A 26867-nucleotide genomic window follows, 5' to 3' on the forward strand; every position below is an offset into this window, starting at 1 on the left:
TACAATAGCATTTCCAAACAAGGCTACCCCCTTTGTAAAATCTACCCTCTTTGATAAAAGAAAAAAAATGCAGAAATCTCCTGAGTGCACAAAAAGTTTGCATACATTTCCAAACTTTTCTAAGAAAAATAAAGCGTTTCCAATGTTTTACACACTCCTCTATGTCTACCTAGAAACATGAGGGTAAATCTAGTATGATGAATCATCTCTCATTGTTTTTGGATAAAAAAAGGGCTGGATGACAAAGTGCAGTCAGAAGAACTATGACAGGCTCAGGATGACATTTAGAAATGTTTTCTTTATTGAGAACGTAAAGAAAAGCACAGCAACACCCATTTCAGCAAGCCTACCATAAATCAGACGAGTCAGTTTCCCTTTTTATAAAACATTTACATCTAACAGTGCCTCCCTCTAGACATACATGATGTAATTATAAAAGAAACACCCACAGTACATTGGTGATCAAACTACCAGAACAGCCTTATCTGGTATGAATGCTGCCTCGGCGGATTTACTCTGGCTGGTAGGCAGATTTAGTTTCTGAATATTAAACCTTCCCTCAGGTATTAGGCATACTCCTCCAGTCTTATTATCATACCAGATGCTTTAGTAGTCTCTGTTAGAAAGCCTAAGTTACATTCATTATTTATCATTACTTGGCGTGACCTTCTCCACTATCATACACCTCATGACAAGCAGACTGCACGGTACAGCATCACAACAGCAAGTTCTGCATGTAACTATAATGGACTAATGCACAGATTAAAGTCACCTAGATGATTGAAAAGAGAAGCAGGGTAGTGAAGTACTGGTGCAGGTATATCATGTTTACAATACTGACATGAATAGTCCTCTGGTTAATGATGACATGTTTAATTCATGCATAAGCGCAAACAGGACTTAACATCTCCCATGTGCAAGACTTAACACTCCGGAAAATGTGGAATGATGTGTTTTACTGAGCCATACAAAGCAAATAAATCTTCATCTTGTTGGCTGGCAGCAAAACATTAGTGCAGCCATTATGGGATATTAGCAATATATTAGGAGAGTTTTATTGAAGTCAGTGCCTTTACAGAATTCAGGGTTTTGTCTTTAAATGCCAGTTCAGCTGTGGCGTCTTAAATAGTAATTATTTTTTAAAATCCTGGCTGTTTAGGTTGTTCAAACAAATAACTGACCAGGTGACACCTTAAACCAGATACATTTAAAACCATAGAGATTATATGTGAAATGTGATGATACTGATAATGAGAGCTTAGGTTTGTGTTGTAAGGTTAGTTAGAGGAGCAAGGTTACAACTCATTTTCAAAAGATAAATTTAGGATCTAGACAATTACCTCTAAATATATTTTGATCTATCATTCCTCTCTACAAGCCGCTCCCGCTCCCCTCCCCGTCGTCCACAATGACTGAACGCTTACGCAGCACAGAGTTCCCCTTCCTGCCGCTCCTGGCCTGCAGGGGCAGCTTGGTCTGGCAAGGGGCGCGGTACTGAGGCAGGCCAGTCTTGGTGGTATCCAGTTCCTCCGGGTCATCCTGCTGGGCCCTGAGGGCAGCGATCACATCCTTGTCTGAGGGACTGAGGGTCAGGCAGCCGCAGGGGTGACCGCCGTCACCAGCTTCTCCAGGCTCTCCCACCTCCTCTGGCTCATCCTCCACTGTCATGAAGGCGTCACCCCACAGGCTCTCGCAAAGATCCCGGCCATGCTGGTACATCTACATACCACACACACACACACACACACAAAATATTTTTAGGAAGTAAAGACATACCTACTGTTTGAAAACCCTCTGCTGATGATGGCTCCACTACAGGTGATGCCCAGTGGTGAAAAAAGTACTTAACTTAAGTAAAAATTGGGGCAGCAAAATGTACTTTAAGTCAAAATAAAAAATCTAAAGTAAAAGTGCTCATTATGCAAATGGACCCTTGTCAGAGTGTTAAATTATGATGCCCCCATGGTCGAAAGATTATAGTTTTTTATCTTATGTGAACAAGATAATCATTTGTGTGCACAAGTTAATTTATCTCATGCAACAAGATTAAAAAAAGCTTTTTTCAGGGCTTCAGGGCTCTGTTGTTAGTTTTGTTGCAAGACAGGTTACAACTTTATCATCCCTATTAGTACATGGTAACACAAATCCCTGCATAGTTTTTTTTAACTTTAACACCACAAAACTGAAAACACCTGTGTGAGTATGAAGAGTGTTTTGACCATAATAATGCTTCATATTTTATGAGTTGATCTAATGTTGTGAATGTAAAATCTGTAATAACTAGTAACTACAGCTGTTTAATAAATCTAATGAAGTAAAAGAATGCAATTGTATCCCCTGAAGAGCCTGAAAACATTACTTGACCAGATGTTCTTAGCTCTTTTCCACCACTAAGTATTAGAGTTAGGAGAGCTCTCAAGTAACAGGTACATTTCCACACTGACGTTGCATTTTTGAGTGAATGCACTCTATTTGTGTGGCTTTTCGCAACATTCTCATAGTATAGCCTTTCTTTGCTTGTAAACATCCATCACAATAATTGATTTTGCCCTTTCAGGGCTGCACCAGCCTTGAAAGCAAAATACCCTCTGCCAGGTGTTAGAGGGGGCTGCAGGCACCTGGCAGCTGCTCTTACAGCCGGCTTTTGTCTGCCTCGCTCGCTCGCCTCACCTTGTCTCCAGCAGCCTTGAGAGCAAATTATAAGACATGACCTTGAAAAGTTCACACCGGTATCTGAAAGACTTCATCTCTGCTCCGTCTTTACGGTAGAGCGACGATCCTGTCAAGCCTCACGGAGTAGACGGACAGATCTAAACTAATCATTAAGGTCACTTCCAGCACCTTTTGTGCTGCTATCTGACAGAAAAGTCATTACAGTGCTCAGTCTTTACAAAGTTATACTTTGAGGAAAAATTCCAATTACTGCTGACATTAGCTTTGTGGTTTCTGGAGCATGAAAAATTATACTCTTCTCTAATAAGACACAAATGCGTATTAAAAGGATATTGCATAACTGTGCGAAAAAACAAATCATAATTTAACATTTGAGCTGTTTAAAACCTTCATAGGGTACTGTAAATGGCATAGGACTATACTCTCAGAAATAGTTGGGAAAGCTAATTAGTGAAGTTTCAGTGACACACACACTGTTTAAGCTCCCATTCTCTACCTCATAACCAGTCATTCAGATGTGCTGCCAAGTCACCGTCTGTTTCTCCTACTATACCTCGTCCTGTCCCCTATCTACTCTTCACATAACTTCCACCATATCTCTCCAATGCATTTCTTTCTTCTCTTGCTGATTGCTGCCCTTGCTGTTTGTATATCTCTCCTATTCTCCCCGTGTTTCTCTGTTGCACACCCCCCCCCTAACGTCTGCTTCCTTTCATCCTCCTGTCTGTTGGGGGATTAAGACTGAGTCACACAGGGTGCTCGGAGAAGAAAAAGCTGTAATATATTTACCGTGTTCGAAGGACAAAGAGGATGACGGCTATTTCTCTCCGCGACATATACTCTCGGTCTGACACTTAGGTCTTATCGCAGTGACCCTGTAATACACATAGAAGCGCGCACACACACACGCATTCTGTCCCATCCCCAGGCAGACGTGGTTTGCTGCCAAAGCTAATTCAGTACAAGCGCAAGTAGTTTTAGACGACATGGTGTGATCGAATAAGTGAGATACAGAAATTTCCTGAGGCTCTATCCTGTCCCTTCAATCCTTATCTTATTCAATTCTGCCCTTCTCTGGCCTAAATCTATGACATTACACCTTGTGTGAAAACAGGAAACAGAAAACAGAATCAGTAAACCGGGTGGTGGTGACAAAAGGTGCATTCTCTCTATAGCAGTCATCTATTGCAACGATTCTCTTGGTTCTTGGTCAAAATCAGATTTAGGAAAAGGTAAATTTCATTCCTTACGTGACAAAATAGAAACGATCCTGATTTGAGAATATATATCAAACCATTAATTCACCATATCTGATCCACAGATGCTGCTCTAGATGTGTTTTGTGCCAACATCCAGCACACACACACGTTCACTCTTTGCAGATGTAACCTCATTCCCACAAAACCAGGGGCAGAAAGAGTAGCTAATGCTGAGCTAAATCAGACTTTGGCTGGCAAATAATGTTACCAATGAGTACAAAGACTGAGAGAGAGTGAGAGTGAGTGTGCCAGAGGGATTTTTGCATGCAATGGATGTGTGTGTGTGTGTGTGCGTGTGTAACTGTGTGCCTTTATGTAAATGTATTAGCTTGTTTCTATGCAAATTGACACCTACTGCAGTCAGCATTTACTAATCCTGTCTGTATCTGTGTATATTTATTCTACACACACACACACTCCTACATTTTGTGTCTGTCAAGTGAACTTTTCAAGAGCTGGGAGAAACACTGATTTGTGATCACTAAGGGGGTTTTAAAAGGTTTCATGAGTGCTTGTTGTCCTGCAGGAGGTCATAATGGAAGTTGAAAGGGAAGCTTGAAAATCTCTCAGATTTGGTTGATATTTTCATGGACAGACAGGGATGGATGTATCTGTACACGTTCGCAACTTCGCTAACCCCTGCAGCACATCTCGGCCATGAGGTGCACTAAAGTGCTGTGAGCTCAAATCTGCCATCTCTGCTGGCTGAAAAGAAAACAAAATGAAGCTTCACTGCTGTGACCTCCAAAAATGTTGAGAGAGGCAGGCACTTGTTTGCGGTCTCTCTGAGAGGGGCGATTTGTTGTTGAAAGCGCTGAGTGCTGTGACTCATTTCTTTGTATTCAGGACCTGTTTAAAACACTCAGTTTTGAGAGCTACTTAAATTTATTGGAACCTATTTTGTGCCATTAGTCGTGTCCTACATGAAAATGGGCCAATACAAGCACAAAAAGCACAAAAATAAACAGGCACAGAGGCGCACGCTACACGCACTAAAACACTCAGACATTCTCTTTTTGCATTTCCTCACTTAATACAAATCTGTCATTTCTAGCAATCATTTAATAGCCACCAGAGAGACTTAATAGGTCTGGTGCCTGGGGGTGTGTGTTCATTTGCTGGTGTGTCCCTCTCTCTCCCTGTGTGTGTGTGTGTGTGTGTGTGTGTGTGAGAGAGAGAGAGAGAGAAGGAGAGAGATAAAAAGAAAGAGATAAAGGGGGACAGAAAAAGGGGAAATGGAGAAAGAAAGGGACGCAAACTTGCATAGATAGATAGATGGATAGATAGATAGATAGATAGATAGATAGATAGATAGATAGATAGATAGATAGATAGATAGATAGATGGTGCCCTGGCATTTTGTGTGTGACACTTCGTTTGCTGTCGGTCCCAGCTGCACACCAGCCCCTTCGGTCACTCTGCCTCTTTTTAAATCACCCAGCTGGTCTCTGCCCACTGAAGCAGCACCGAACCTTTTCATGCTTCAGCCACTGCGCTGTTAACCCCTCGCTTACCGCTCTCGACCACCAACGTGCTGACTCTACTGTGACACAGTACCTGACTTTCCACCTGCGACACCATGCTCAAATGACAAGCTTTGAGGTCAATCAATGGGAGTCAAACCTCTGACCCCTCTTCCTATGCTGAGTTCTTTTGGCAGGAAAATCTTTGCTAATGCATGACTGTACTCTGCTGACATCAGTTTATATTTGTGCAAATACTAAAATATCTTGTTACAGTTTAACGCAACAGCCTCTATATTGGAATTTGAGGTGTTTTACAATGGGTAGAAAAACTGAAAATGTCATATTTTATACTGAAAAAAACACAAGTCCCAGGTCATGAAAACAGTCAATCACAGATATGCCAGATCACAGCCTACCTGCTGATACTGAACACAGGTTCCAGTGCAGTTCTGTCCCCTGGGGTCTCTAGCCCAGTTACGAGCACACGTCAAGTCCATCCTGCATGCATCAAACCTGAAGACAGATATGTAAATTCTCTAAATAAAACATCTGAAACATTAAACTGTAATTATCTCATTTGAATACTATCAGCCCAGATTCATGTTGTGCACCAGAGAACTGAGGTGTCACTTTTTCAACTGAGGTACCCCATATCTTTAAAGTAATTGTTGGATATTTTGGGAAACACTATTATTCTCTTTCTTACTGAAAATTAGAAGAGACGATGTTTAACATTCTTATGTCTGTAGAGGTAATATGAAGCTACAGCTCTGCAGCTGCTGGTTAGCTTAGCTCAGGATAAAGACTGGGCAAAGAGGGAAACAGGCAGCCTGGCTCTGTCCACAGGTAACAAAAATCCACCTACCAGCACCTCTAAAGCTCACTAATGAACACAGTTTATCTCATTTGTTTAATCTGTACAAACACCAAAGTGTGAAAACAACATGTTGTGGTTTCATGGGGGGTCTATTCCTTGGCGAGAGTCAAGGTGACTCCCAATAAAACCACAACTGTACTTGTTGGCTTTTGTATGGATTAAACAAACAAGATTTCATCTGGACAAAGCTGTTTCCTTCTTTATAGTAAGCTAAGCTAACCGGCCACTGGCTTCTGTTACCTATTTAAAAGACATATATAAGAGTGATATCGATCTTCTTATATAACTTTTGAAATACACATAAGCAAATTTTTCCAAAATGTCAAATTATTTCTTTAAATTGACACACGATACAGTAAGCATAAATACATAAACCTTAAATTTAATTACTTAAAAGTATACAAGGCAATTTTTATTAATGTTTTTCATGACAACAATCACTGATAGGACAAGACAATATGCCTATTTTATGTGTTTAGTATATAGTGCATCTGTCTCTATCAGTCTTTCTACTATTTTTTTCCAGTTTTGTCACATCTTTTTAACAAAGCAGTCATGACGTGAAGCTGCTTCTCACTGTGTTGGGATCCCCTGGGTGTCTTCATGTATAATTGGTCTCACCTGTGTCATACAGGTCTATGCTGTTCACGGGGCTCTCTGTCTTAGTACAGATAGACATGCTGTTGTTACACTGGCTGGTAATTTCTCTCCTGACAGCCTTATAGGTGAAGAGGGACAGATACTGATTTTGATTTAGGCTTGCTTGGTAATGTGTCTGGCAGCCTCACCAATCACGGCAGAAGCTGTGGCAGAGCGGCACAGCCTGGATGTATGAGCGGCGGTGGGGATGAGGCCAGCGCGCGGCATCAGGGGAGCAGCGGTAAAAACACGACACGCGCTTCAGGAAGCCTTCACACCTGATAAGAGAGAGAGAGAGGGAAGCAGTTGGCACAAACATGATGTATAGTGACGCCTGGATTTAAACATTTATCTGCCCTGGGAAGACTGACTCAGCATAAGAGGTCACGAGGGGGATCAAAACAAAAAGATGTGATAACCTAGTAGTAGATATTGGTATTGTTATGATGTTTATACTACTTTCAAGCTGACTTCCATTATTGTATTAGTAGTAGCCTCGTTTTCTTTTCTCTGCACACTTTTCCCAAATTCACCACCAAGGTGCCTTTTGCCACTTGACAGGGATTAATGTAATAAAGACTGTCTTGGTTGAATAAAGGTAAGTGTGTTCACTCCACAGACCAACAGAAGATATCAAGGTTATTTTCAATTTTGGGTTTGAATATTTCACTCAATACAATATTCATTGAAGCCTTGGAATAAACAAGTAAAGAACTACTAATGAAACCTGCAGTGCCTGTATTTTGGTCACTTGGGGGCAACAGAAACAAGCTGTAAACACAACATAATCCCCTTAAATTGATTCTGGGAACTTGTTCGCAAATAGTTGCTTATTTACACATCCATCATTTGGACTGGACTTGCACTGGACTACAAAGATGGCTACTGAGTGAGACTTACACAGGGCTGAGAGGCCCACACTTGTCCCAGGGTTCATTCTTGTTGATAACAGAGGGAACATGGGAGATGTCTTCGATGTCTTCTTCTGTGCAGCAGCTATCTGTCAACAGCAACGACAGGAGAACATGTCAGCCAGGAGCTCAGATGTAGTTTGATATTGTCATTAAACCATTAAATATATAGTGTTTCCACCCAGGTAAGCACACAATCACTCACTGTCGGCGTACAGCGCGCACTCCCTCAGGTGTGGCTCCGGGCTGGGCGTGGCCTTGTGCTTTCCGTCCCGAAGACACACCCCCTCCGGGCGTGCTCCACCAATCAGCGCAGCCGCCAAACATGCGCAAACCAATAGCAGAGAGCGAGAGGTGACACCCATCTCTACAGCCACAAACAGGTCTGCGGAAAAGAGTTCAGCACATTGGACAGCGGCAGGTACAGGATAAGATAAAAATGTTATAGCATGTTACAGCAGTACAGAAACAAGTTAACAGATAAGAACTAAGAGTGATAAACACAACAAAATGAAAAGTCAAGTAAATGGAATTCAGTCTATACATAACAATACTTAGACAAGGTTGTAGAAGTTGTAGAAGTAGTAATGGTTCTGGTAGATGTAGCTATATGTATATATTTAGGCTACATGTTATATAGGTGAAATAATGGAAAGAAGAAGAAAGTGTGAAAGTATATATATATATATATATATATATATATATACACACACACATAAACACAGTATATACATAGGCTATACACGTATTACCTGAATCACTAGCAAAATATAAAGATAATGCACACACAATCTAATGCCATTCGACAAACCTGCGCTGAATGCTATGTTTGTGAAGCTAATGTTGAACTTTTGTTGAGCTTTTATATAAAATAATGTTAAATTACATTTAACATATGGTTCCGCTGTTGTCCATTACATATGTATCAGTGAATGAGATCAATGTCTCTGGCTATCACAAATCCTATTGTGGCTGTTTATATCAATTTCCAATATAAATATAAATTACCTTCATGAAATAATTCAACAGCTTGTTGATACATGATACACAAAGTAGTTTTCACGCCCCCTAGTTTACCTGCTTCATTCATTATGGCACATAGTGAGTTATGGCGTGTGAGTGAGACATCCAGCACAGGCTGTTTAGCTCCGTGTGCGCTCTGCGTGTGGTGACCTAGTAGACAGGGTGAGCCTAATTAGGTGGGATTGAGACATCGTGCTGAGATGGATGACATGCGTAGTTGTTTAATCTGACAAGCGGCTGGCCGATGTGTAGCCTACATAACACGAATTAAACAAATCTGTCGGACATGACCGCATGGCCCCTGGACAGGAACGGTGTGGCTCTGATTTTACACAGAGATAAACGGTAAATATGGAGAGATTTGGCAATACTCTACATAACTTCCAGTTTTAAGATATCTGATATAGTGAATTATTGAAAAATCGATATGGCCGTTGGATGCACACTCAATAATTTTTGCTGTTATTCAAAAATATCCTACAAATAAATGTGAATCAGTTAACCTTGAAAAGAAAAAAAATCAATTACTTATGATACATGATACTTATTATCATGAAAATGTATCCATGAACACTAGCTTTGGGCTGTACAAAACATATTGAAAGTGAAGCTCAGACAGTAGCTTTTATAATCTGCAACATATGAAGAACATCTTAACCAAAGGCTGCAACTTTAACAGGTAAAAGGGACGCAGTTGTCCAAACCTTCGTAAAAAAAAATTTTTACGAAACAAATACATTTTTTTCCTATGATGTATTTTAGTGCTTATTGCTGAGTTAACAGTGAACTCAAGGCACTTTATGATGTTCTTTCATCTGTTGTAGCAGCTTTGGCACAATAAACGTCCCCATATGAACCTGTAGTTTTGTGCTATAATAGTATCACATCCCTCTGAATTTTACTTTAAAATTACGACGACCTGTCGTATCAAGTGTTGCTAAATCTCTCTTGTAAACAGTTTAGATTGACATGCATTTTTTTTTTTTACCTGTCGGTGGGATAAAAGATGCTTCGTTCGGATTAGTTCCTTCTGTTTGTTTTTTTTAAAAAACAAAACAAGCGGTGAATGCTTTGCTGTTGCTGTGCGTGTGTTTTCTCGGTGGCTCCCCGGTGTGTTGCTGTGGATGCAGCGTCTGTACGCGGTGCTCGGTGCTCCGGTCTCCTCCTCTCTCTGTCTCCCTCTGTGCTGTGATCTCTGCTGCCCGGGGGCCGCTGCTCGCCACTTTGTCACCGGTTTATATGAAGGACATTTCTTCCACCAGGCAACTCACCCCCTCCCTCTGCCCCATGCTGGGAAGCCCTCTCTCTCTCTCTCTCTCTCTCTCTCTCTCTGTCTCTCTCTCCTTCCCCCCCCCCCCCCCCCCCCCTCTTGCACACACACACACACCTACACACACACACACACACACACACACACACACAGAAAAGACTGGGCTCCCTTCCTTGTTAATCTCCCAATGAGACGTTTACCAAATCCTCCTTGTTGACAGCCTTCCTTCCACACTAGTCTGTCCAAGCAGCGTCGAAGACGGAAACACCGAAATTAGATTTCTCAAATTGATTTAAAGGCAAAGCCGAACCTATCAGGGATGTGTTGCCCTTGATGTTGAGAGGATCATTCACAGGTGGTGCTGAGTCACACCTGTCCTCCCAACCACCAGCTCTCTCTATCCACACACACACTGAGGTCAGGGCTTTTTCCAGATGACAGGGTTAGAGGAGGGTATAGCTGAGATTTAATACTGTATGTACGATATGCTGAGGACAGGGAACACAAATCTCTGCGGAACAAAACACCACAAACTCAGCGGCAAGCTGCTGCACATTGCAAAACCCTTCCTGTTATCATTAACAGAGTTCAGCCTATTTTTCTGGTTGTGGTTATTTTTTTGCCACCTGTGTCTGAGGACGTGTCAGTGGATACATGTGGGTCATCTGTGTGCAAAGTAGGAGCTGGAAATGTTGCCAGCAATGCTATACCAAGAGGTGTAATCCCTGAAAGCAGTTTATTAATTCTTTCCTTTTTGTTGACAGACCATTTAAACATTCACATGTGGGGTTTGAACAGGGATATCTGTACACATGACAATGGCCAGCAAGTCTGTTTTTCCACCATGTGTGCATTATTGCTCCTGGCTTTTAATCTCACCTCCCCTTGGACCTGCCAACCTAATCCCTGGCTGGGTGCATCTCTCTCTCTCTCTCTCTCTCTCTCTCTCTCTCTCTCTCTCTCTCTATCTCTCTCTCTCTCTCTCTATCTCTCTCTGAGTGCCCTTCCCAAGGCTTTTGGCCACAGAAGAGCAGATGGAGAGTGTCTTGTGGCCTAGATACGTCTGCCTAAAACCAAGACTGTGAAATTGGTGACATGCCTTACACATGATTGGTTTTGGCAACAAAAACTGTGCAGGGACATGAGACCAGACAGATCGGCCATCAAATAAACACACAGATTGAGTGCAGATGAAATGGTCTCGATGGAGAAGCGCCGTACATGCTCAACTCAGATTCACAGTGTATGAGGAGGAAATGAGGTCTCACTTGGGCCCCGTTGTCCACCAGACTGTTTCATAACTGCAGAGGGTCGTCACCACTGAGCACTTTATTTCTAGGGGTGAGAGCAGAGGAGCGAGAGGCAGACAAACAGCTCTCCATCTGGTAATTAGAGGAGGAATAACGATATCCTTTGTGCGAGAGCTATTCAGGGAACAGAGAGAGGGAGGACAAAGCAGGCCATCATGGCTCTCTGTGTACCCTTGTTGTCGTTCTCATTTAACAGGGTTGGGTCACTGCTTGCATTTGAGCCTTAGGCTGGCCCTCAGCTGGCAAACAGTGTCACCCATCCTTGTCGACTCACTAACTGATAGACATTCATTTAGAGTTTCTTTGATTTGCTCCATTGACCTATTTCAGACACTTTAAACAGCAGTACATCTGCATGAAAATAAAAGGTGAGAAGTGGAGAACCTGTCTGAAAACTCTTTATGACAGCAGGAATACAAGATAGGTTGTGTACTGCAGTGAATCCCAAGCAGGGGTGCACATACCCCATGGGGTACTTCTGCAGTTGCCAGGGGGTAACTATGTGGAAAGCTCAAAAAATTAAATCAACTCAACTTTGATTAAAGAATATATCCACATTTACTAAGAAACCTAAACATTGACAGTTCAACTGTATGAAAAATATACTTTAACAAAATCCACTTTTATATAATTAATTGTGTTCAATAACAACCAGTTTATAATCCCTTAATGAGACCACACTTGGAACACAATGGGTGGCGCAGATGAGCTCATATTGCTGTGGGGATACATCAGATACTGGTTCACTGCATGTTGAACATTTTCTCTCATGGAAAGTCAGGGAGACTTCAGGGTCTACATCTATCTCCTCAGCATGAGGAAATTCAATGCAGAGGATGTTTAAGATGATCTTATACAATAAAATATGGGAAACTCCTTAAGCTAACTGAATGCTATCTGGTCATTTTGAAAATGATCCTGCATTTTATCTCAGCCAGCTGGAGTTTATATTACTTTGTAACATTTAATAGTAAAGAGAGACACTATTGTGAGTATAGAAGCTACTCTCAAAGAAAGGTCAAATTCAGTGACCTTTCTGTTGACAGAAATGTCACTGGTCAAATACCAAATTGTTGGTGTTGCTAATTGAGGTTTTTGCTAAGACAAAGTTTTTCAAATGTCACTGGGAATCTGAGATTTGCAATTTGATAAATATGCACAAAAATGACAACTGACTAGAATGTATGTTTTTCTACTAAATGCTTCATTGAATAGGTTAAAACCAAAGTTAGATGCTAATGTACAGTAGTCTACCTGGACTGGACTACGCTCTCTCTAAAAATCTTTATTTTGTATCTTCTAAAACATATGGCTGTGACCTTTTTGTCTGGATGTTTGCGCATCCATTGCAGGTGTAAATCAGAGGAGAAATCAGCACACTAGAAAATATTTCACCATTTATTCAAAGACAGCAACATGGATTATTTTGAAAGTCATTTTCTGTATAATCAGCTTACACTGAACAAGCATCAGTGTGGGCCCACAACCTCACAATGTAGTTACATAAAACATATAATCAACATGAGCAATGTGACATTATGTGTAAAAAATAAACAACTAACTCACTGTCATACAGTCACACAGGCATTTAAAACAAGGCAACTTTATGACAAAGATAAAAAAAAAAACATCAAATACACAGAGAAAACCCTTCTAAGATTCTAGTTGTTTAGCCATTGAGCATTTCCATTCTGTTTCATGTATTGAAAGATTTGTGTTTAAAAATGTCACTGTCCTGGGTCGTTATATGTTGAGATGACAAACACATCCAATATCCAGTGAGCTTGTGCTTTGTTGTTGTTGGAAATCATAGAAGTAGTGAAGTAGTCCAAGTTCTCCACCCTGTGGTCACATGGCAGCACTGCATTCAAAGTATTAGTGCCCATATGTTATTATTCATCTATGGCCAGGACCATTGTGAAACACTTACTTTGAAACCATACCATGTCTTCTTGGTAAAACTTAATATCTGTAGGAGCCCTGACTGACTTAAGTTGATTTTTGATTGTTTCCACATCTTCGCAGCATAAAGCTGAGATGAATTCAGTTGAAGTGACCCATTTAATTTGAGGAGAAGCATCTCGGTTCAGTTCAACTCTCTCTGTCATTTGTAGCATTGTTAGAGAGAGGAGGCTGAGTCCAGATCTTTGATGAGGCCATCGTTACTAGTTGGTGTTTGATCTTAATCTCCGTTCCTGGATTTTCTTTCCAGTGTTCATGGTCAGGGTAGCAACCGCATAAGTGGACAAGATCATGATGGTGCTCCCCACAAACTGTGACGAGGCTCCCCGCTTCGCCACAAACCGCCAGCCACGTCTTTGTAAGTAAGCGTCTGCTGCCTCCACTGTCTGAGCAATGGGCTCCATACCTGCTCCTTTAATATCCTGGAGGTGTTGGTGAATTCAAAAGTCAGTGCTCCTCTCTGTCTCTCAGGGTGGACTGTGTCCCTCTTGTCGAAGCTCAGAGCACTTGGTTGCCTTTCCCAAACATGTTTCTTTATGTAGTCGGCCTTCTTTGCACACGTCAAATCCTCAGGCTCAGCTGGGTGCCAAGATACGTCAACAACACCTGCAAGAGATTGACAGAATGAACAAGGTCTCCTGGCAGAAGAGAATGTACTACAACACAAACTGTCCAGACAGGACTCAATAATAGAACCAACAGATGTCATTAAGTCTGACCTTCCTTTAGACCTATTTCAGGACCAAGGTCAGCACCAGTAATACAGTTCTGAATACAAACTATCAGCAAATCACCACCTAATCCTACCACCTGTCTGCTAAGTATCACAAAGTCACAAAAAAGCACCCTATTGTGTTTAACCCTTTAATGTTATCTTATACAGCACATTTGAAAAAATCTTGTTGAAGATTAATGGGCTGCTACTGACAATTATTTTCATTAGCGATTAATCTGACAATTATTTTCTTGATTAATTGATTAGTTGTTTGGTCTATAAAATGTCAGAAGATGGTAAAAAATGTTCATTGTTTCCTAAAGCCCAAGGTGACATTCTCAAATGTCTCCTTTTGTCCCGGCCAACAGTCCACAACCCAACAATACTCAGTTTAGTATCATAGAAGACTAAAGAAGCCAGAAAGTATTCACATTTGAGAAGCTAGAATCAAAGAATTTGGGCATTAAAAAAAAAAAACGACTCAAAATGATTAATTGACTATTAAAATAGTTGCTGATTAATTTTCTGTTGATAACATTAATCGACTAATCATTGCAGCACTAGAAAATTAGTGGCACTCATCTTGACTAAGCCATCTCTAGCACCAGCAAGCATTGCTAAGGTAGTGCTGAAATATCTCAACCACTATAGAAAAGATTCAGATAAAATTTTGACATTTGGTAAAGATATCCATGGTGCACAAATAATGAATCTGACTGTGGGATCCTGACTTTTCCCCTAGCACCACCATCAGGTCAAATTTGACAGTTTTCCAAATTTTGCCATAGTGTGTTTTCTTGTGTTTGAATACATGTCAGCAATGATCCGTAGAAAATCACAAGAAGATGCTTTTGCCCCCAAAAACTTTCAAGCTGTTGCATCACCACACAGAGCAACTCTGATCTATTTTTATGAAGATTGCACTGCATATTATATGACTCTTTGTTTCAATTCTATTTATTCATTTTTAAAAAAGGTTTCATGGGTATTTACATGAATAATGTTTTATTTACTGGATTTTTGCTCTTGTCCATTAAAATGGATGTGTAATTAAAATGCCTGTTTTCTCACTTGAAAAAAAATCTACGCTGGGGCGCCTCGTAGCCTAAGATGCATATTGCATAACTTCAGACTTTTGTTGGATGTCATACCCCAGTTTCCTGTCTCACTGCACTTAAATAATAAATAAATAATCTTATCTAATATCTATTATATGCAGATTGTTACAAGTGTACTTTTACTGTAAATCTCTACTGTTTTGCAGAGGCTCATAATTTAAAAACTAGTGTTCAACTAAGAAATACAAAGATAATACATTTTTATGGATGTAACCATTAAAGAGTCGATTATGATCTGTTGATTGATTTTTCAATTTCAAATTAAAATGCAATAGGATTTACTTTCCCTAGTAAATTACAATAGTTAAAGCCTCCTCTCTTAAATGTCTACTTAACCACCTTCCAGTTCAACGGAAGGTGTTCAGGTGAAAATCAGTGAGAGAAAACCGATTTCACAGCACCTGCTTCTGTACATTGTTGTCTTCCTCATCAACTCTCTGATATCCAGATTATTGCTTTCTGTGGGGGAGCCTGTTGTTTATCGTATCTCATTTCCACTGCTCACATAAGAAGGAAATCACTAGCTAGGAAAATGAAATACTATATATAAAGGGAGAATCTCTGAGCCATGGTCAGACTGAATTTTGACTTTAAGGAGAGGATAAAGAGACACACAAGAGACATTTCTTAATGCCTGAGCTGTGTGGGTGCACCTTTGGGGAGATATATCTGATGGCAGACACCCAGACAGATTCATGTTTGTATTACAAGCACAGACTCTGCAGCTGGAGATGGATGGCAGAGGAACGTTCAGACAAACAGCTGTGTTTGTCCCATAACTCTACTTCTGATCGATACGCAAGACAAACCTCGCTTTCCCTCTCACTTTCTCTGCAACACTCCTGTTCTCAGGTCTTTCTGCAGCCTCCACATCATGCTTTTAAATGATTCATATTCCAAACCTACACCCAGTATTTATTCAAAATCAAACGAGACTGGTTGGCATATTCAGCACCTACAATTATGTAGGTTTGGCAGTTTTTAAAGACTCAAATTTAACAAACCACATGAGCATTTTTGTCCACATGTAAGAGGTCAGTGGGCGTTGCATCAGTCTGAGCACAAAGCCACAGCTGTGTGCTACTTTTGGGATGTTGTTGTGTACTCTTGCAGGACTGCGTCATCGTAATAGGCTTAGTTGTGTGTGTGTGTGTGTGTGTGTGTGTGTGTGTGTGTGTGTGTGTGTGTGTGTGTGTGTGTGTGTGTGTGTGTGTGTGTGTGTGTGTGTGTATGTGCGTGTGTGTGTGTAGGTAAGTCTTTTCATCAACTGTCTGAGGGACTAAAAACACTGGATGGGCCTTGCCAATTCTGCTCTGATGCTCCACCAATTACCATTCATACCAAATAATAAAACAAACACACATACATACAAACTCACATATATATGAAAGAAAGTGTCTTGACTTCAATCAGTTCATCCCTAAAAGTGCTTTACTCCGATAACATCTGCCTTTGTTCTCTCTGTCTCTTAGTTGAGTCCTCTGTCTCCCTGTTGCTTTAGCAAAGTATTAATGAATAATACAACAGAGTTCCTATCATTTCTTCTGTCTCCTTTCTTCTTTATCTTTCTGTTCCTCCGAAGATCAACCGATACTGTACAAAGGAGACAGCGAAAGCTCTCTCAGCGTCAGTGTTGTTTACATTGCCCTGAATCAAGAAGACCCACTTGAAAAACATTCACAAATCAAACTGCAAATGGAGGTTGCACAGCCTATTCATATGAAATAAAGTCTCCTAAACTGTTGAAAAAATAGTTTTCCTTCTGTATAAATTCTGGAGTTAGAAACACAGTACTGAGACAGCTCTTATTAAAGTTTTAAATGATCTTTGCATATGCTTAGATGCAGGCAAGACTTCTGGCTTTTTTTTCTTTTTTTTTTTTTTGTACCTCAGTTCTACATTTGTTGAAGTGGATCACAAAATATTGGATTGACTCAAAAATTAGGTCTAAGGGGACCTGTCCTAAACTAGTTTAAATCATATTTACAGAACAGTAAGAGAGGTCTAAACAATACAAGACTTTATACGGAGTTCCTCAGGGTTCAATTCTTGGTCCTATTTTATTTCATCATAACATGCTTCAAAATGGCCATATTATTCACAGTAGCAACGTTTCCCATCATGATTATGTGGACAATAAATATATATTCAGTGCATTGTGCAGATTAATAACTGGAAGTCACAGAATTTCCTTCATCTCGAACAAAACTGAATTTTTCTAAATTTTTTGGGGGGAAGGGGTACTCTACAACATAGGCAAGAGATTAGTGTTTACCTTACCTCCCTGTCAATTCAAATCTCATATCAAGTCAGGAATCTGGGCATAGTGATAGACTGTTGTCCGTTTCCTGGTTTACCCCCCAAAATCTGTAAAAACTGTATTTTTTTCAGAATACAGGATCCAGACAAAGACAAGACTTACACTGGCCTCCAGTTTGTCATAGAGTTGAATTCAAAACCTTACTGCTTACATATAAATCACTAAATGACTAACTACAATGACTCCTACAATATGAAACAGCCAGACCTCTTAGATCCTCTGCAAAACATTGACTTACCACACTTGTGGAACAAATTACCAGATGATCTGCTATAAGGTGTGCCCCAATTCTGACCACATTTAAAGCAGACTCAGAGTAAAACCCTGTTATTCTCTGTTGCTTCTATTTAGTTTTTGTGTCTTATTTTCATTTTTTATATCAGTGTTTCCTTCAAATGTGTATACATGCTCACACTTTGTTTTAATAATTCTTTTAAAGTTAGTTTCCAGTTCCTTTTAAAGTTTAAACTGAATATATGTATGTATGGGATATATAAATACATTTCCCTTTCCTAGTCCCAGATGTGGCCTATTCCCAGATGTGGTTTACCAGCACAGATTGCCGTTTTTCTAAATGGAGGGAGAATATTTGCTCATTACATGTATGGATGACCTTGGGTGAATGGGTTTGTGATTGTGGCGTGTGTGTGTGTGTGCATGTGCGTGTGTGTTGATGTGCATTTGTTCTTTTGTGTGTTTTACCCAGTGTGAATGGAACAATCCTCTTATGGTGTCCATTCGTCAGGAGCAGCAGTCTGTCATGCAGTGCTGAGGAGGGTTTAGGGATCTCCTGCTGGGCCAGGCCTCTGGGCTGCCAGCAGGAGAGGCACCTCCTGATTCAGAATGAGACTCGGTGGCCATCAGGATTACCCACAATGCCCGCTGCTGCTGTCTCGCCTTCCTAATTGGTGACGTCAGTCCGTGGGTGTGTGTAATTACAGATTGAAGCACAAAGACGGGGGAAAGAATAATACAGAGAGGAAAGAGAGAATGAAATGGATTTTCCTTATTTATTATTTATTTAGTCTACTCTGTCTAGACTGGAATAACAATACAAACACTAAAAACACAGTTCTTATATATAAGTTCAGGAAAAACTGAAAAATAAAATCACTGCAATATAAATACACAATTATGAGATTATATTCATGATTGAAAGCATGATTTGTTCTCTTGGAGCTATAATAATCAAAATTCTACTTGAATCTTTTTTTTTGGTTTATTCTAGACAGACACAGGTGTCTTATGCTCATTACTGTGAATAAAAAACAGTATTGGTGTATTGGTAGAAAAATACAAGGATTATAAAGACAACAAAAGCCTCTTTCACTATAGGTATAGGTATAATTACAGCAAGCTTAAAACTGGACCCAGGTAAGATGGCTGTCATATTGTTCCCTCTCAGAATGGCATGTCATTATAACACGTCGCATCTAGTATTTTATATCTATGCCTTGACTTTAATTATGTCCTGGTAGGGTATGTGTGTGTTTTTAATTCTGGCTTTATCGTGACCTTGTGATCGTCTTACAGATTAAGTAGTGCTTCCAGTGGAACTCTAATTGAACTGATGCAGAGATTGGCATGTACTTTTGAATGAGAGTGGAAATAGACCAAAATATTGCTCTGACATTCTCCTAGCATCTCAACTCAGATGGGAATATTCTCCTATGAGATCAATCAAGCATACATTTAATCAACCAGGAGGTAAAATATCCTTAAACAGATTTGTAATTCCAGATAATTCACTTGTACAATTCAACAGGAAAAAGAGTGAAAACTTTGAGGCTAGAATAAATGACTTGACATTACAATCCACCTTGCCTTTACAGGCAAACAAAACAATGTACAATACTGTGCAGCGGTCATACAAAGGCTCTGCTGCACTGCCATCTCTTACCACAGGGAGTCACAGTGGTGATCTATTATTGTGAGCTGAGATGAGAAGTTACTGTCAGGAAATTATAGAGCTTCACATTATTAATGAGAGGCTTTCTTTAGTTTCACTGAAGTCACCTTAAAAGTCACAGTACTGACACACTCTCACATGATTCTCCTGACTCCTTGTAAGTCATCAGGTGCCCTGTTTGCTCCAGAGAGCTGTGCATGTTTCCTGGTAATGGTGATCCTCTAGAGGTCTCTCTCAACGCAAGCATCTTGTTTGCGTCTGTGTTCACATGTGAACCCAGTCCACGCACACACACACATACACACACACACACACACATACACATGTGCAACCTTATGATGTGCATAGAGCATTTAGTAAAATACAGAGGCTTGTTTGTGCCATGTGTTTGGTGTGACTCAGTTGGTGTTGTTGATACTGTAAAACTATAGAAACAGAAGCCTTTGAATATTTTCTCTTTCACATTCCCCTTTCAAGAGGGCCTCAATGAACAAACAGAGGCTTTAAAAGGCAAATCAATTGATGTTCAACTTCCTACATGACTCTAATGTTTGAGGAACATTCCTGTTTATATTTAATATGTTATTTTAATATTTCACATTAATATTGACGTGATTTTGCTGTTCCCCCTTCAGCAGATGGATTCATCTAGTGTTAAACTCTGCACGCACATCATTCTGCACAGTGAAGCTCAAACATTCAAGTGAAGTAACAAGAGGCAAAACACATTTTTGAGTGGAGGGGGACTTAGGGTTAACTTAAGGGTTATTATGTCTCTGAGCATCTACACTGCTAGGCCATATTAGGTTGAATAACAAGTGACAGTGTCTTTCAGCTTTAGCAATAGTATTTTATGTTATTTTTTAAAGGAGTACTCCAGCAATTAAGTATTGGATTTCTATAAAGTTGAGGGACTTGTGAGAGACAGATAAAAAAAAAAAATAAAAGAAAGATATTCTGACTTCAAGTGAAACTCCCAAAACTCTGGATCCTACACTTCCCATAATACAAGTGATTGCATCTTTCATTAGACCCTTCCTGCCTGATGAAGTCACATATCTTTCAAACTTCAATCCCGAACGCTTCACAATGATTTAATAGAGGTCCTAAAAATGAGGACGATGAGAATGACAGACACAGGAGCCGCACTGGCAAAGAGTGACGAGAAAAACCTCACCCATAGTTACTGTAACAGACAACGACTCACTATAAGAGCACAAAACAATTAGTAATGCTTCAGTAATACATGAGTCATGATGATCTAATACTAGATCCTGAAGGCAAACAGTATCTACCTTGAAATATAAAGCTGTTTCTATCAAACTGCTAGTCAGATCTAAACATCTACATGTTGATGCATGGCCGTCTTTGAGAGAATGGTGCAATAAAACCAAATACATCTTGCAAGTGCCAGTTGACAAATCAGGGGAGGATGAGAAAGAAAATTTCTGTATTAATTTTGTGTCAGGGATCTGACTGTCACTTGTCAGCTTTATTAAAGATTGTTTCTTTTGAATGTCGGGTCATGTAGCAACATGAAGATGTTTGCATTCATTAATGAATTAAATCATGCACTAGTTATGCATTACTTAGATACATGTTTTGTAACCTTGTTATAAAGTGTTATATGTTTATATATAAAACTTTTATATTGTATATATATTTGTTTTCTGCACTGCAAACTATAGGGCCTCTAAAATGATCATTACAGAAAATGAAAAACCTCTGATGGTCTCAGAAAAACACTGTGAGCTTTAAAATATTGTTATTTACTGTAGGAATATTCTAAGTTGGTTGATTTAGGAATGTGCTCAAACCTCAACTATACTATTACTATAGTGTTCCAGCAATGATAGAGTTCCACCAAGTGTTTTCTTGACTCTAATACATAAATTTGCTGTATGAACTTGTAAAAGACATAACACATATAGGTAGTTTGATGTTTTGTGCTAACATGCTGTGTGTGTGTGCCCACTGGGGGAACATACGTACCAACATCATGTGTGTTACTTCTTCGTCTTTTTCTTCAGAGCCACAGGACTGGTCATAATCAACATACTCAATACAACTGCCACAAACTTATCATTGTTGCTAAGTGACAACCTGGTATCTCCACCATGTCATTTTTACCAGATTGAATTTTTACTTGTTTCCAACTTGGTGATGATGAACTTTTTGTTCATCTGATGGGTTTTAAAAAGGGTTTAATCATCCCAAAGACCACATAGTCTCTCAGTGATGTGCTTGAAAAAATGGGGGGGAGGGACTTCTGTCCAATCTTCTGTTTTAAGACAAGTTGGGTATTAGTGTGAATGTGTGGTGTTTAGTGCGTGGGTGTTTCAGTTGTGTAATGGGACATGGACGTGTAATGGAAGTGTGTCTGAACACTAATCCTCAGCTTGTTGCTGAAAATGAGGAGGAGGAAGTGCAAGTTTTTAGACATTCAATAGACATCCAAGATCTGTAAGTTAATGCTAAACAGCTTTAAAGATAGGTGTGAGTGACCAGATGTTAACCCAACCAAAAAATATTGCAGATGCATTTGCTACTTATTATAGAAAATTGTATAAAGAGGAAGATGAGCCTCACAAAAAAGAAAAGATCGAATTCTTTTTCAAGTCAATTAATCTGACTAGATTAACAGCACATGATGCTGATATTCTTATTTCTAAAAGAAGAAACTAAAGAAAATATTCCCAAAACTGAAAAATAAGAAATGTCAGGGGTAGATGGCTTATTTGTAAATGAGGTAACCCAAGTTTTATGCAGGGTCTATAATTATGTCCTAGCAGTGGGGAATCTGCCTGGGTCACGGTCAGACACAGTAATAAGTGTAATTCAAGGGCAATAAGACCTGACTCAATGCATGTTTACTGCCAAATCAGCCTCCTCTGTGTAGACCTTAAAATCTTGACCTCCTCTTTAGCAGATAGAATATAAAACCATATCAATAAACTTTAAAGCCAGACAGGTTTTATTAATAACTGACAGCAAACTGACAATGTAAACAGATGGGATGTGCTGCCCCTGTCACTTTTTGGCAGGATAGAGTCAGTGAGGATAAATATTCTACTGAGACTACTTTTCTTATTTCAATCCCTTCCTGTCCTAGAACCATAATCCACATTTAAGTTGTTAGAAAAACGAACATCAAAATTTATCTGGTAAAACAGGAGACCAGGAGTCTGGTTGAAAATATTGATGTCAACAAAAGAGAAAGGAGGTGTAGGTTTACCCAACCTAAAACTTTACTACTGGGCAGCCCAGCTCCAAGCATTGGTGACCTGGGTTGTCAAGGATTTAGAGACTGGATGGGTTTTGTTTTGTAATGTCAATTGTCTGTAATCTGTGTTAATAGCAACAAAGTTAAAAAAAATAGGTGTTAGCATTTCTCTTTAATATAACTACTAGGTTAATTAGGGTGGCTTGTCCTTGAGTTTTACAGTGATGAACAGAAAACAAAACAAAACTGAACAGCTGTTACTCTCCAAACTCAAATGGATTACCACCATCATTATGTAAGAGGATATTAAAGCAGCATCGTTTCTGTGTTCAGCAGTTACTGAGCACTGGCAGTTCATCCTACAGTGTCTATAATGACGACATTATGAAACTCAATGAGGTGTGTCTGCCCGACCAGACTTCCACCTGCGCTCGGCTTTTTAAGCCAGAGCAGAAATCAATAACCTCTCCTGCCTGCTGTTTGTCCACTACAGCTCCACTGCGGCACAGGCAACGTATAGACTTTGAAAGGCAACAAAGATTTGTATTCTGGAGAGGAAGTTGAGAGTGCTGTGAGAGTTTTGTCTGTGTGGCAGGGTTTACACAGCTAACGCATAGACTTACAGAACAAAGCACTGCCAGCAGTATTGAGACGATCTGGCTCTCTGACTGCCAGCCAGACGGCCCTGACAGCTCCATTTAATCTAACAAATAACAGCCTGCTTACTGGAGCTTTTTTCTGACTAGATTTGTGGGTCTCTAAACACATCTAGGCAGAGAGAGAAATCTGGGCATTTTTAAACATCTACTCATGCATTGCTTTTTTATTTGGTAATGAGATTTTCAATCCTTTATCCACAAGGAAAAACAACTATGCTACAAATTTGTTTCACTAAGACATGTATCTGCTTGTCCAGTGATTCTGCTGCTCTGCTGTTGGATCACTGTCTTGTCACAACCTTTTGTAGACAAATTTCCATATATGCCTATTTTTATGTAATCATATGTCTACTATTGTTTGTGGTCTGTCTGCAACCTTTGTGTTTATCTTTGATTGTTTCTCAGTTTTGTATCTATTAACAAAACTACAGCCATGCTAACAGCTCTGTAAGGCTGTAAAAGCAAACGTCAGCATGCTAACATGCTCACAATGACAATGCTAACAAGCTGATGTTAAGCAGATGTAATGTTTGCCATATTCAGTGTCTCAGTTTAGCATGATAGCAGGCTAACAATTGCTAATTAGCACCACATTTTGTCATAAACCAAAAAATTAACTAATAAAAATTTTGGCCTGATGATTGCACTAAACGAAATATTACAAAAGTGATTAAATTTAATTGGACGACATGAATCTGTTCATGGCAATCAAACCAGTAGCTGTTGAGACATCTCACTCAAAACCTCAAATATGAACCAGATGACACTAGAGGAAAAGTCAGGGGATCTCCAAAGACATTAGGATTCATTGTCTGGGAACCATATATATCTGTACCAAATTTTTTGCCAATATATCCAGTAGATGTTGAGATATTTCACAGGATAAGTGAAAATGTTGACCTGCTGGTGGTGATAGAGGAAAAGTCAGGGGATCACCAAAGTAATTAGGGGACATCTTCCCGACACCATGAATATCTGTACCAAATTTTATAGCAATCCATCCAATACTTGTTGAAACATTTCACTAAAAGCCAAAAATGTCAGCCTGCTGGTGGTGCTAGAATAATGTCAGAGGTGCATACCAAATCAGTAGGATTCATCCTCTGGAGACCATCAATGTCTGTACAAACCAACAGACCAGCTGACATACCAACATTGTCAACCATAGAGCCATGCTGCTACCATAGCTAAAATGATTGGCAGTTGGTTTACCTGTTAAGGTAAAGGGTAGATAAACCATTTTGTTTTTAAGTCAAGCTACTATTCCTTTGCAGACAGTCTTTTATCTACAAAGACTGTGTGTCAGTGTTGTGCGCAGTCTTCCTGTCCATTCCCTTTTGAATGGGTCAGCGTGGGCTGAGTTTGGAAGCTGCGTTGCAGATCTCTTGCTGCGTCTGGCACTGATGAGGTCATAGCTGTGTGGGCAGCTCTGACCATATGGTACATAAAAACTGTGTGAAAGCCCTAATCCTCAGCAAGGCATTATGCAATGACTTTGCCAAAGGGCCACCCGACTGTCAATCATGGAAGTAATATCACGGGTGGAAACATCATGTTTCTCAGTGTGACCCAACCTGATTCTTTTCTTTGTTTTTCTGGCCTCCGGTTGAATGTTGTGTGGGTGGATCTTGTCTGTCTTTGTAAGTCACAAATCTTGAATCTATCTGTGAAATTTTTCCTGTTTTTTTTTTCTCAAGAAGATCTGGTATCTTGTTTTAGACTTATTAGTTAGTCAGGTATAGAGGTGCTGGTAAGCAGATTTTTTACCTTTGGACAGAGCCAGGCTAGCTGTTTCCCCCTGTTTCTAGTCTTTATGCTAAGCTAAGCTAACTGTCTGCTGACTGTTGCTTCATGTTTCTGTACTTACATGATAGTGATCAGTCTTCTCATCTAACTCTTGGCAAAACAGCAAATAAACAGAAACTATTGCTTTAAATCATATTGTGCTTCAGTTGTGCAAATTCCTAACAAATTTGCAATAACTGACCAAACTAATCACCAAAAACAACTGACATGCAGTGAAACTGGGACTTTTTGGGCCCCTGGGGGTCTAGAGCCCTGAGGCAGTTGCCCAATTAAAAGGGTGTTAAGGCCAATTTATATTTCCCGCGTCTGCATGGCAACCAGGGTCCGCATTAGTCCGAATGATGTAAATGTCATCATCTGCCCATGTCTGTGAGGGTCTGTGCGGACCATCTGCAGATGTCTGTGTGCAGCCCAAAATTATGAGGCCCCAAACTGGACAAAAGCCAAGTAAAAGTTGTGAAAGGAAACAGATGTATGCAAGAGATGTTGAAGAACTGTTAAGGTGCGCGAGAGAAAACGAATTATTATTGTGTGCGAGAGAAGATGAGTTCCACCAGGCGAGAAGGATCGAGTATGATAAGGTGCGCGAGAGAGAATGAGTTCTGCGTGACAGAGGTTGAAGGACCGTTTAGTTCTTGTGAAGGGTGGAACAGCTGAACCATAGCCATGAAGCGCTTCTGTTTACTCTTTCTAATTCTGTTTCAAATGATACAATGCAATGATTTGCAGCAGTATTTCATTGAAATTAAAATCTGTGTTCTGTTTGCTGAAGAGAGTGCAAACACGCAGTTATAATGATCTTGAGCAACACATTGAAATGCTGTCAAAAATTCTTGACCACCTGCTGCAGAATCAGGTAAGGTAAAGCTTCTTCATAACAGGTTTGTCATTTGAACCACCTGTATTGGAGCAGGAAAAAGATCTAACCTGCTCCTTTGTTAATCCATGTATCATTTATTCTCTTCACATTCAACAGGGAATCCAAAACTGGAAAATGAAAAAACGATTAGTTATTTTGTTATTCATTTATGAATCCAATAAAAAAAAAATTGGCTTGTTTTTTGTACTTTGATTTTATGCTCAAGTCAAAAATAGGAAATGAAAAAAACAGACCAGGACTGAATTTGATTTTGATATTTAATGTGTCCAATTTGTGTGACCAAGAATTTACTAACAGTATAGTAACAGTACTAGTAGCAGTAGCTCGGTCTTTCTCGCGCACTAAACGGCAATTCAGCCTCTCTCACGAAACCATAGACTGTATAAAAATATGGACGTAGTTACCATGATGTCACCCGTTGGTTTCTGAAGGGCGGTTTTGAAGCTCAAAGCAAGCCACTCTGGCCGTTGCCATCTTGGCAGTATGTGACGCTGCCTAACTTTCAGCCAATCAAAAATAGGCAAAGAGGCGGGCCGAATGGCTGAAACAAGCCACTTAGCGGCTGGCAGACCTGTCACTCAAAGCAGCCATGTCCTTCATTATGCATAACTTTATGGCTTAATAAAATTGAAATGGGTGAGTTACAAATAGTACCAGGCTGTAAACATTTTTATTTCTGCTGTAAAGTTGGGCATTTTAACATGGGGGCCTATGGGGAATGACTCTCTTTTGGAGCCAGCTTCGAGTGGCCATTCAAGGAACTGCAGTTTTCGGCACTTCCGCATTGGCCTCATTTTACAGCCCCAGAGGTTACTGCTTCCATGAAACTCGCCCTTTCTCGCGCGTG

The 26867-nt window shown here is 40.0% G+C and overlaps 1 protein-coding gene and 1 long non-coding RNA gene across 2 annotated transcripts; both read right to left on the minus strand.

Moving 5' to 3' along the window:
* Positions 1–278: 278 nt before the first annotated feature.
* On the minus strand, positions 279–10090 carry rtbdn (retbindin). Its single transcript, XM_044331642.1, has 6 exons — positions 9837–10090; positions 8031–8210; positions 7815–7914; positions 7064–7192; positions 5815–5911; positions 279–1719 (listed from the first exon to the last, which is right to left on the minus strand). The coding sequence occupies exons 2-6, from the start codon at positions 8188–8190 to the stop codon at positions 1372–1374; spliced, it is 834 nt and encodes a 277-aa protein (XP_044187577.1). The 5' UTR covers positions 8191–8210; positions 9837–10090; the 3' UTR covers positions 279–1371.
* A 2723-nt stretch (positions 10091–12813) lies between these two features.
* On the minus strand, positions 12814–18469 carry LOC122967154. The gene is made up of 2 exons (XR_006398540.1): positions 18246–18469; positions 12814–13996 (listed from the first exon to the last, which is right to left on the minus strand). It is a non-coding gene; the product is annotated as an uncharacterized LOC122967154 (long non-coding RNA).
* Between the last annotated feature and the right edge of the window lie 8398 nt (positions 18470–26867).

The sequence above is a fragment of the Thunnus albacares genome, chromosome 17 (genome assembly GCF_914725855.1).
Source record: "Thunnus albacares chromosome 17, fThuAlb1.1, whole genome shotgun sequence".
NCBI classification, from domain to species: Eukaryota; Metazoa; Chordata; class Actinopteri; order Scombriformes; family Scombridae; genus Thunnus; species Thunnus albacares.

Excerpts from the sequence above, each read along its gene's own strand:
- rtbdn (XM_044331642.1), bottom strand. The coding sequence starts at position 8,190 with ATGGGTGTCACCTCTCGCTCTCTGCTATTGGTTTGCGCATGTTTGGCG. Across the intron at positions 7,193-7,814 it reads TGTGGGCCTCTCAGCCCTGT|GTGTGAAGGCTTCCTGAAGC; the intron begins GTAAGTCTCACT and ends CTCTCTTATCAG. Across the intron at positions 1,720-5,814 it reads CCTGTGTTCAGTATCAGCAG|ATGTACCAGCATGGCCGGGA; the intron begins GTAGGCTGTGAT and ends TGTGGTATGTAG.